The following is a 12421-nucleotide window of genomic DNA, read 5'->3' on the forward strand; positions in this document are numbered from 1 at the left end:
ACCTGACGTTCTTCCTCAGTGTGCCAAGGACGTCCCTCGTGCCGTATCCCAATCGCCAAAGCCCTCTGCACAAGCTCCTCCAGGGTCTGGGGTCTGTCTCCCCTGGCAAGTTCATCCTTAATGGGACCGCTGAGCCCCTCCCAGAACAAATCCCTCACAGGTGCACAATCCTTCTCCCAGCTTAGCGCAGTCAGTAAAGCAAAAAATCTAGAATGGTACTGACGCACAGTGGCTTTGCCTTGCCGCAATCCAAAAATTTCCCTGCGTGCAAGATCCACATCTACAGTTGACTGGAAGCAGGCATCCATCGCTTTAATGAATTCATCTGCATCGCGGCGGGCAGGGCCATCTTCACGCCACAAATTGCGCAACCAGTCTCTGGCCGGCCCATGCAAGTGAGAAACAATAAACCCCACTTTCTCCTCCTCATCTTTAAAGTCATGACGAAGCAAGTGCAATGCATACAAAACGTCTGCTCTGAAACTGGGGTAGTGCTTCAGGTTCCCATCGAAGTGGGTGACTAGGCTGCCCCCCCTCCGTCCAAGTCCAATCCCCTCTGATCTGGACCCTGGGAACCCTTCCCTGCTTGCACGTTCCCACCTTGTTTGCAGGTCCTGGCAGCGCTTCTCCGTTTCGTCATGCTTCTTCTGAGACGCAAGGACTGCAGCAGTGAGTTCGGAAACTGTAGTTCGCAGCGCTGTCAACTGCTCCTCCGCACTCATGGCTGTCACCGTTCGTGAGCTTTGCAAAAAAAAAAAAAAAATTTGCGTTCTTTGGAGGGGACTTTCTGTCAGAGCCACCCTGGGTCCCAGCTCACAAGAGACCAAAGTCCAGTCCAAGCTATATACAAAAGGTTTTATTGAAGATCATTGTCGTCATTACATCCAAACTCCGTGGCTCCGCATCTGTTACCCTTAGATGTTAGAAGTCCCCTCTGAGTCCGTCCCTCCCCTGCACCAATTTAAGAGGCTTGTGCTGCTCCACCTTTTCCTCTCTTTCCTTTTCCGCAGGGTCTTCCTGCCCCCCTGTGTTCCCTCCTTCCGGGACTCCCCAGAGGCTGAGTCTTCTCCTGCCTGCTCCCCCCTCCTTCGTGCTTTGGCACCAGGCTCCTCCCCAGAGCTCTCCCCACTTCCGCGCGCCTCCACATTTGAACTTGGCGCGCGTACGTTGCTCCTGACCTTCCTTTCAACAGCCACACTGCTCCTGGTACTGCTTTCCGCCCCTTCCGGCAGGACGTCTTGCCCCGATCTCCTTTCCCCCTCTGCTCCTTGTTCTGTTCCTCCCGACACACTGGTAACTCCACCCTCTTCACTCCGTTCCGGTGGAGAAGCCGGTCCCGATCTCCAACTCCCACTGGCGGTTCCCCCTACGTTCCCCTGCTCCTGACTGCTTCCCCCTTGGCCTCCCCTTGGCTTGACCAGGGGGGCTCCCTTTTGGGAATCCTCCGATTCACTGGACGGACTCATGGACCATCTCGGGTCATTGTCGTCCTCTTCCTCGTCAGCCTGGAATCCTTCTCCCTCACTCTCGGTCTCCTCCCTCCTCTGCGCCTCTCTCCCTGAACCCCTGACATTATGTTTTATATATTCTGTAAGCTGCCCAGAGTGGTTTGGGAAAACCAGCCACATGGGATGGGGGTATTAATAATAATAATAATAATAATGGCTGGCCACATAAATGCCGGCTATGTTTTAGTCTGAAACCACCTCAAACAGAAAAGCAATAACCAATTCCCGTCTCGCTTTTAAAAACTTCTTTCTCGTTTAGTGTGCCGAAAAGCCACCATGGCCGACATCGTGTTTTTGGTGGACAGTTCAACCAGCATTGGCGAGGAGAATTTCCAGAAGGTGAAGAGCTTTCTGTATACAATGATATCCAGCCTTGACATTGGTCCGAATCAGGTTAGAATTGGGCTGGCCCAGTATAGTGACAGCCCCTACAGGGAATTCCTCTTAAACCAGTATTCTTCAAAGAGCGACATTCTGGAACAAATACAGAATTTGCCCTTCCGGAAGGGAGGCACTAACACAGGCGCTGCCTTGGATTTTATCGGCGAAGAGTACTTCACAGAATCTGCCGGGAGCAGAGCCTGGGAAAACTTCCCTCAGGTTGCCATTTTACTCACCGATGGCGAGTCCAGTGATGAAGTCAAGGTTCCCGCTAGCAAACTGAGGGCAAGAGGCATCTCTGTTTATGTGGTGGGGATTGGGGTCCAGAACACCACCGAACTGCAGGAAATTGCCAGCCGGCCTTTGAATAAGTTTCTGTTCAGCACCGACAGATTTGATATCCTCGAAGAACTCTCCGCCAGTCTCCTCCGAACGATGTGCTTTGCAGTGGAGAGCCAGATTACAGGTAAGCAAAGTTGTCTTCTGCGGCGACTTGTGGGCTGCTCGGAAGCTTTTCTTTTTTCCCCATTTTTTTATTGGTTTTCCAAAAATTTTAAACAAACAAACATACATCTTAACTGTACTTGATCCAGTCTTAGTAACATTGTTAAGTGACTTCCTCAAACCCCCCTGGCTGAATTTCAGTGTATATCATTGTAACAGTTTCCCAAAACTAATTTTCTCATAAAATTAATTTAAGCACTTAACATCTTACTTTGTTTTCATTTTGACTTTAAACATATTATTCTCTAACATAATTAAATCCTAAGCCTATCTGGTATTTGCAAGTTTTTCCAATTAAGTTATCTTAGCTTATTTAACTAAATAGTCTTTGAAGTTCATTGCTCGGGAGCTTTTCTGCCAACAACCCTGAGCTGCTCTTTGAATATCTACAAAATGGGTGCTTAAAGAGCAGTGTGTGGCTTTGTAGAATAACTTCCGACAGCGCGGCACATTCCCTCACACACGGAAAAAACGCTCACTTCAGTCAACTAAAGACAACCAACCATGCCCTGACCCCCCTCTCCCCAGCCTTTCTCGCTGCCAAGAAAAAAATAAAAAATGAATAGAAAGAGAATCTACCCAAGTGACGCCAACACAAAACCCCATAAGTACACTAAATAAAATAATGACAGTTTTACCATCCTTTCCCCCCCTCTGTCCCCCCTCTCTCCCACAGACATATACAGTGGTACCTCAGGTTAAGTACTTAATTCTTTCCGGAGGTCCGTACTTAACCTGAAACTGTTCTTAACCTGAAGCACCACTTTAGCTAATGGGGCCTCCTGCTGCTGCCATGCTGCCGGAGCACAATTTCTGTTCTCATCCTGAAGCAAAGTTCTTAACCGGAAGCACTATTTCTGGGTTAGCGGAGTCTGTAACCTGAAGCGTACGTAACCTGAGGTACCACTATATTGTATACAACACTAATGTCTCAAACTGAATGTAAATGATCTATAGAAAAGACTCTGCGACCTGGAAAAGTGACAATGCACGCACTTTTGTAATTGAAGAAAATCTTCAATTTTTATTTTTATTTTTAATAAAAACATACCCAGAGTGCTGCACTGCGTTTTGGCTTCACATACCTGCTCCTAGCAGGGGACCTGCTTTCTGAAATTCAATAAGCATGGAAGTAATGTAACTTTAATCATATAATGACACACATTATACAGTTAAAAACTGCAAGAGCAGATCATAAATTCTGTGAACTCTGGGAAATGATTTCAATTGGTTTTATAATTCTCATGCAGATTGCAGTGCAATGGTATATAGTGGTACCTCAGGTTAAGAGCTCAATTCGTTCTGGAGGTTCGTTCTTTTTTTTTTATAATATTTTTATTAAGTTTATGAAATACAGAAAAAAGAGATAAAGACAGATATAGAAAATAAAGTAGAGAAATTACAAATTTCCATAATCCTTTTTTCCAGCACATCTATTGGACTTCCCCACATCCTCCAAACCCTGCGTTCTCTGTAATACAAAACATCAGCAATTTGTTAACTTATTTCAAAGCTTATTGTATCTTTCATTTTATCATGTTGCCTAGTTTCAAAACTGTTGTAACCCAAATCTTGTACGTTTTAGCTTAAACACAATAAAGTTATTTCATTATTCCACCTCTGACTTCTTGTACCTTAGTTTCCATTTCATTAATTTACAATTGCTGAAGCTAGAATTTCTAAAAAGTGCATTCTTTAACATTCATACAACTTGTAATGTTTTTTCAAATAGTCTTTAAATTTTTCCCAGTCCTCCTTGATTGTTTCTTCTCCCAAGTCTCGGATTCTGCCAGTCATTTCGGCCAGTTCCATATAGTCCATCAACTGCGTCTGCCATTCCTCCAGCGTGGGTAAATCTTGTGTCTTCCAATGCTTAGCAATCAGGACCCTTGCTGCTGTAGTAGCATACATAAAAAAAATTCTATCTTTCTTAAGTACTCTCTGGTCCACAATGCCCAGAAGAAAGGCCTCCGGTTTCTTAGGTAAGGTAAATCTAAGTACCTTTTTTAGTTCATTATGAATCATCTCCCAAAAGGCCTTCACTTTCGGGCAAGTCCACCAGAGATGGAAAAATGTCCCTTCCGCCTCTTTACATTTCCAACATTTATTGTCAGACAGGTGATATATCTTAGCAAGTTTGACTGGGGTCATGTACCACCGGTATATCATTTTCATAATATTTTCCTTCAAGGCACTACATGCCGTAAATTTCATTCCGGTGTTCCATAACCTTTCCCAGTCTTCGAACATAATGTTGTGCCCCAAGTCCTGTGCCCATTTTATCATGGCGGATTTGACTGTCTCGTCCTGTGTATTCCATTTAAGCAGCAAATTGTACATTCTCGAAAGTAGTTTATTTTTTGGCTCTAACAGTTCTGTCTCTAATTTCGATTTTTCCACCTGGAATCCAACCTTTTTATCCACTTTAAAAACCTCCTGGATTTGAGCATAGTGCAACCAATCTCGCACCTTGTTTTTCAATTTTTCCAAGCTCAGCAACCTCCAATTGTCTCCAATTTTTTCAATTATTTCCCAATATTTAGGCCAATAGGCTTCCATGTTAAGTCTCTTACGTGCCTTGGCCTCCACCGGTGAGAGCCACCTCGGAGTCTTACTCTCCAGTAAGTCCTTATATTTTGTCCAGACCATCAAAATTGCTCTTCTGACAATATGGTTTTTAAACAATTTGTGAACTTTAACCTTGTCATACCACAAATATGCATGCCACCCAAAAGCATTATCAAACCCCTCCAGATCTAGGACATCAGTGTTTTCCAATAAAATCCAATCTTTCAACCAGCAGAAGGCTGCAGATTCATAATATAACCTCAAGTCTGGCAGGGCAAATCCCCCTCTTTCTTTCGCATCAGTTAGTATTTTAAACTTTATTCGGGGCTTTTTGCCCTGCCAAACAAACTTGGAAATATCCTTCTGCCACTTTCCAAAACATTCCACTTTGTCCACGATCTGTAGGGCCTGGAACAGAAATAACATTTTCGGCAATACATTCATCTTTATAGCTGCTATTCGGCCCAACAAGGAAAGTTTCAATCTTGACCATATTTCCAAATCTCTTTTAATTTCTGACCAGCATTTCTCATAATTATCTTTAAACAAATTCAAATTTTTGGAGGTCAGATACACCCCTAGGTATTTTACTTTTTTAACCACATTTAATTCCGTTTCTTTCAGGAACTCATCTGTTTCTGTAGTTGTCAAATTTTTTGCTAGAACCTTAGTTTTTTGCTTGTTCAACTTAAATCCCGCCACCCGACCAAAGTCAGAAATTAATTCTAACACTCTTTTAGTACTAGAGACTGGCTCCTGTAATGTTAATACCAAGTCGTCTGCAAAAGCTTTCAGTTTATATTGTTTCACTCCGACCTCAATTCCTTGTACAGACCGGTCCTTTCTAATCATGTTCAGTAGCACCTCCAGGAATGAAATAAACAATAGGGGGGATAGGGGGCACCCCTGTCGTGTCCCTTTTTCTATTTTGAAATCCTCTGTCACCACATTGTTAACAATCAATTTAGCTTTTTGCTCTGAATAAATTGCTTCTATTCCATTTTCAAACCCCCGCCCCACTCCCATCCCTTCCAAATTTTTCTTCATGAACATCCAAGAAATGTTGTCGAAGGCTTTCTCCGCATCAATGAAGATTAAAACCGCTCTAGTATTAAGATTTGTTTGTAGGAGTTCCAAAATGTCAATAATATTTCTTGTATTATCAAACAAATGCCTACCGGGGAGAAAGCCGGCCTGGTCCTTATGGATCACTTCATTAAGCACTTTTTTAAACCTACTTGCCAAAATATCCGCAAAAATTTTGTAATCCACGTTTAGGAGTGGGATGGGGCGGTAGTTCTTAAGCTGGGTCTTTTCAGTTTCTTGTTTAGGTATCAATGTGATGAAAGCTTCTTTCCACGTTTCCGGTGCCTTCCTCCCCTCCATAATCTGATTGCAGACCTCCAACAGAGGTTGTATCAAATAGTCCTTCAAAACCTTATAATATTTGGAGGTAAGTCCATCGGGGCCTGGAGATTTGCCTAATTGAAGGTTCTGAATGGCACTTTCGATTTCTTGCTGTGTGATATTACTATTCAGGGTTGTTCTCATTTCCTGAGTTATTTTTTGTAATCCATTAGTTTTAAGGAATTGATCCACCTCGAAGTCTTTCTGTGGCCCTTGTGAATAAAGTTCTTTGAAATATCTCTGGAAACACTTTCTAATTTCCTCGGGTTTCTGAACCATTCTCCCTTCAATCTCTAGATTTGTAACTGTGTTAAGTTTTTGTCTCTTTTTCAACTGCCATGCTAGCAGTTTCCCACACTTGTTTGCTGATTCAAAGGATCTTTGTTTCATTTGTTTAATTTTCCATTCCACCTCTTGATTTATCAATTTCGAATATTGTGCCTGGAAAAATTTCACTTCTCTCAGCACTTCCTTCGACTTGGGCCTAGATCTTAATTTTTTCTCTCCTTCTCTTATTTTCTCCAATATCTTCTCCTTCTTTTCATTCCAGAACTTTTTCTTAATCGTATTTTGTTGTATTAGAAACCCTCTCATAACTGCTTTACTTGCGTCCCAGATTGTTCTTTTTTCCACAGTGGTGTTTAAATTTATCTCAAAATAGTCCTTTAAAGTTTTTTGGGCCTTCTTAACAATCTCCTGATCCCTTAATAGGGTGTCATTCATTTTCCATCTAAAGGATCCGGTTATGTTTAATCTCAGTTCCACTTTCAGTGCATTATGGTCGGAGCAGATTTTTGGGCAGATTTCCACTTTTCTAGTCTTAGGTGCCAGTCCTCTAGTTATCCATATTTGGTCGATTCGTGTCCATGTCAGATGAGCTTCAGAAAAGAAAGTTCCTTCTTTTCCTAGGGGGTTCTTAACCCTCCATATGTCAATTAAGTCCATGTTGTCAGTCATTTCAAAAAAAGTTTTAGGTAGTCTGCCATCTTTCGTTATGTTAGCACTTTGCGACTTATCCATGTTTACAGATACGACCCCATTCATATCACCCAACATAATGATGTTGTTATAGTCTAAATAGTCCAGCATAATCTCATGCAGCTTCCTAAAGAATTCCGATTTTCCTTCATTTGGGGCATATATTCCTAATATCAAAATTTTTTCTCCTTGCGTCTGAATTTCAATCGCCAAAATTCTGCCATGTTCATCTTTAAATAGAAATTTCGGTGACAGGCTCTCCTTTGCATAAATCACCACTCCTCTTTTCTTGACTTTATCCGAAGAAATAAATTCTTGGCCTAATCTTTTATTGATTAACACTTTTCTATGGAGCCTTGTCACATGTGTTTCTTGCAAGCAAATAATGTCCAATTGTTCTTTTTTCAAAATATGAAATACTTTTCTTCTTTTTTCCGGAGAGTTTCCGCCATTTATATTCCAGCTAAGAAGCTGCAGAGACATCCTGGTTTAATTGGTGGGTCTTACAATGGGGTGTCTAGGTTTTCCTCCGATCCCGGAGGTGGTGGTGCTGGTCCAGATCCAGACGGTGTAGGTTTTGGTGGTGGTCCCGGTGGTGGTGGTGGCCAAGAAGCTGCAGCTCCTTTTTGGAGGTCCTCCTCGTGGTCGTGTAGGAACTTCTGCTGATCCTCAGGTGTTTTGATTCTTACTTTCCTTTCTTTATAAGTAAATGATAGTCCTTGTGGAAACTCCCACCTATAAGGAATTGCGTTATGTCTTAACAATTTGGTCAGGTCTGTGTAAGTGGTCCTAAGATCCAATAGATGTTTGGGTATATCTCTGTAGATTTCAGCCTTTTTACCTTCTATCTCCAAGGATTTTTTAAAATGTAGGCCTAATATCTTATTTCTTTCCTCTCTTGATCTCAAAATAACCAAACAGTCTCTAGCCTTATCTTTCTTTACCGATCTTCCCACTCTAAAGGCCGTCACGATTTTGAAATCTTTATCTTCCTCAATTCCCCAGAATTTGGAAAATAGAAGTGTCAGAAATCCCTCTAAGTTACCTGCCTCCAATTCTGGGATGGCCCTTAACCTGAGATTATTTTCCTTACTTTTCAATTCAACCAATGACAGGTAGGCTTGGTGTTCCCCTACCTGTCTTTTCAGAGGCCTTACTTCCCCCTTAATCTCATCAACTTTTCGATTTGCCTGCTCTGCTTTTTGATTGGCTTCCACAGCTAATTTATAATTTTCAGCCGTAGCTCCTTGCAAATTCTCAATTGCCTGAGTATGCTGGGAAACCTGCTCAGTTAATTTACCAATAGAGGATGTAGCTTGGTCAATTTTTGTTGATTGATTGTCCACCTTTTGGTTTAAAATTGCCAGTTGCTCCAAAATTTGTTTCAGAACTGATTCAGATCCTCCAGTTGCCATATCTTCTGTGGCAGGCTGCTCAATTTCCACCTCCTGTGCTGTTAGCACAGTTGGGGCAGATGATCTGCGTTGATGAGTTAAAGTTGTTTGAACAAGTTGCACAGATTTCTTTTCTTTTTCTTTTTCTTTAGCTTTGGCTGCTCTTGTTTTCCCTGGGCCGCTCATTCCACACCTGCCTCAGTTCAAGGTCAAATTGTCTTTTATTCCATGAGAGAGACAAGTTCAAAATATAAACAATTAAACCACAAGAAGTCTCAATAAAGTACAGTTCCCAGGCCTCTATGTCTCCACAATCCTCTAGGGGGAGTATTTCAAAGTTTCAAGAAAGGAAAGAACTCTTTTCCGCCATTGAAGTTCCTATGTTCCCCGTATTAAGTCTTTGTAATTCCTGAGTACAAAAGGAAGGTTCCCAAGGCTTTCTATTTCTTGATTAAAAGCCACAAGGTGTCAAGAATGGTCCCAGCAACAATGTTTAAACGTTAGTATCTCAGTCAATGTAACAGTTTGAACTTCAACAACAGTATCGGCAGTTTGACAGTTCTCTATTACACCCTGGCAGCCCGACGACTAGGTTGTCCCTTTTAACTCCGTATAGCTCAAAAATAGGAAGAAAGTTCCAAGAATAGAATCCACAGGTTTCACAAAAATTTCCCTTTTAACTTCTAAAAGCAAAGTCTATCAATGCACCTTTGTTCTGCTTTTACGATCCTTTTTGGGCGCTACAGCGCACTTCAGCCCTTGCTTTGATCTATTTAGCAGGATCGGAAGACGGACTTCCTGTTACTCGCCTCCCGTTTTCAGTCAAAATCCATAAATTTAGTCCAAAATTTAGTACCCCTTACTTACGGGTATGTAGCTGTCAAATTCGATGTTTTCAAGAAGAAAGGTCAGCGCTCATCGGCAGCAGCAGCGCGGCTTTGCATCCACGAAAAGAGCGATGAACTCACAGCGCCGCTCCCCCTTTCACGTTCCGGAGCCCCTTACGAGGTTCCTTCTTCGTTTCTGGGGGGGCTTTTGGCGCCCGCCGAGTCCCACGGCCACAGGCTCGCTCTGCCTGTGGTTTTTCTTGATGGGTCTCCGCTTTGCCGCAGCGGACGACCCTTTTTCGCGGAGCCCCTCTTCACAGAGTAAAGAGGACCGCCATTGCCGTTTTGCGCCACCTCCGGAAGTCCTGTTCCGGAGGTTCGTTCTTAACCTGAAACTGTTCTTAACCTGAGGTACCACTTTAGCTAGTAGGGCCTCCCGCTGCCGCACAATTTCTGTTCTCATCCTGAGATAAAGTTCTTAACTTGAGGTACTATTTCTGGGTTAGTGGAGTCTGTAACTTGAAGCGTCTGTAACCTGAGGTACCACTGTATTAAAATACGTTGTTTTTTCCTCCAGCATTTACAAAGCATTATGCTGATGTGGTTTTCCTTATCGACTCCTCTGACACAATGGGCGCCCCCAACTTTGAAGCAGTCAAAAAATTCACCGCTCAGATTGTCGAACAACTAGATGTCGGGACTGGCAAGTACCAGATTGGCTTTGCGCAATACAGTGGAGAAGGGAAGATAGAATTTTTGCTGAACACTTACGAGAGTAAGGAAGATGTTCTCCACCACATCCAGAACAGCGTCGAATTCATAGGAGGCCCTTCGCAGACTGGGGCTGCCCTGGAATTTCTGCAAGATGTCTATTTTACCGAGGAAGCAGGGAGCCGGTTTAACCAAGGGACGCCACAGTTTACGGTGGTCGTCACCTCCGCTAAATCTGAGGATGACGTCAAGGAGTCCGCAAAGCGGCTGAAAGAAATGGGAGTGAAAGTTGTAACGGTTGGCATCTTGGATTCTGACAGGGTGGAAATGGAAGAGATTGCTACTGACACTTTAGTTTTTCAGGTCGATGATGTACAGAGCCTTGACCAGGTTCAGCAGGCTGTGGTGGATATTTTGGACGTATCAGTTCATCAGCACTACGATGATGCTCTGGACATAGATGTGCCAGCAGGTAATTATTTCCCTGGAGAGAAAATTTCATGCTAAAGCAGATTATAAGGTGGAGAATTCTGTCAGTCATCTGGTCCCCTGCAAATATGGGATTATTGTTATTCAGAAAGCGAGTTCTCTTTAACTTCCCTGAACATTTCTTTCTGTAACAAGGAGAGTTTTCCTTAGATGAATCTTCCTCGAATGGGAATAGCATGGATTTTTAAAAAGGGTTGTTAGTAATACTGCCAGGCAGCGGCGTAGCGTGGGTTGTCAGCACCCGGGGCAAGGCAAGTAATTTGCACCCCTAACCCCTAACCTGCCGCTGCTGCCAGCTTCTTCTTGCTGCTGCCTGGGCTGGTCGGATGTGGTTCTCTCCCACGCTCAGCACTGCGCTGGGCCGCCGCTGCACTGTCCCTCCCCCAGATAGTGTAAGTTTGCAAGCCCCCTCCATAGAGGCTGGCCCCTCTCACTGTCCTCGGAGCTTGCTTACCAGTAACCTCCTCTGGCTGATATCCAGACAGACCAGGGAGATTTTGATAGGCGACATTTTCCCAAGCATGGGCAAAATGCACAACCCCTCCCTCCTGCTTCCGCAGGGGAAAGAAAATAAGTCAGAAATATATTTACATGATGTTTATTTCTGACATTACAGCCTAGAGAAAAACACGTCCTTTCAGTTCAGTTCTTCCAGCAAGTCTGACAAACTTCCTGAACATGCGCACTCGGAAGGTTTTAAGTTACACTCTTCACAAAGACTTATCCAGCCTGTGAACATCCTGGGAAATTCTTTCCCACAGATAAGGGTATCATGTGGTGTCAACAATCTGGCTGTCTGCAGCGGTGATGTTTCCATATACTGACAGATAGTCCCTCCCTCGCTCTCTCTCCGCTCCGCACCGCAACGCACGCCTGGCACCCTCCCCCTCCACAGTGGGCGGCGACCCGGCAGCTCGGATCGGATTCGCACAGCCAGCACTGCAATGAGAGAGAGTGAGCGAGCCAGGTAGGGGCAGAGAGCTGCGAGTGCGAGCGCCCCCCCCAATGTTGCGCCTGGTGTGGCGGGGCCCCCTGCACCCCCTACGCTACGCCACTGCTGCCAGGAATACAATAAAAAGAAACTTGTCTAGAGCCCAAAGCAAATGCCACTGGCTTTATTGACATTTGTTATAGGACACGCATGACTGAAGGACAATTCTAGAATTTTCCCAGTTTGCTTCCCAGTATAAGCCCACCACATGATATGCATTTACAAGCATGTGTTCCCCCTTCATGATATGCATTTACAAGCATGTGTTCCCCCTTCAGTTCTTTCCCGATGAGCTCAAATGAGCCTAGGACTCTCGTACCTACGGGACCGCCTCTCCTGGTATGTCCCACGGAGGACCTTATGGTCTTCAAATAAAAACATCTTGGAGATCCCGGGCCACAGGGAGGTTAGGCTGGCCTCAACCAGAGCCAGGGCCTTTTCGGCCATGGCCCCGAGCTGGTGGAACGCTCTGTCACAAGAGACTAGGGCCTTGCGGGACATCTTTACGCAGGGCCTGTAAGACAGAGGTATTCCACCAGGCCTTTGGCTAAGGCACAGTCTGATCCCCTCCTTCGGTAATCCTCATAGAACTCTAGCCCAATGGTTGCCATCAATTTGACCCTGAATTGATTTTAGAATGAATTGATTTTAGAATGTATTTCA

At 44.0% G+C, this 12421-nt stretch overlaps 1 protein-coding gene across 2 annotated transcripts in view; it reads left to right on the top strand.

Moving 5' to 3' along the window:
• LOC309352995 (collagen alpha-4(VI) chain-like) overlaps positions 1 to 12421 on the top strand; it is a 120185-nt gene that overhangs the window by 15106 nt on the left and 92658 nt on the right. For both annotated transcript variants that reach the window (XM_081881822.1, XM_081881823.1), the window contains 2 exons: positions 1768 to 2355; positions 10145 to 10750. In XM_081881822.1, the coding sequence (XP_081737948.1) occupies positions 1768 to 2355; positions 10145 to 10750 (1194 nt within the window). The remainder of the gene's footprint in view (positions 1 to 1767; positions 2356 to 10144; positions 10751 to 12421) is intronic.

This window comes from Podarcis erhardii (genome assembly GCF_964252035.2).
Source record: "Podarcis erhardii genome assembly, chromosome: 12".
NCBI lineage: Eukaryota > Metazoa > Chordata > Lepidosauria > Squamata > Lacertidae > Podarcis > Podarcis erhardii.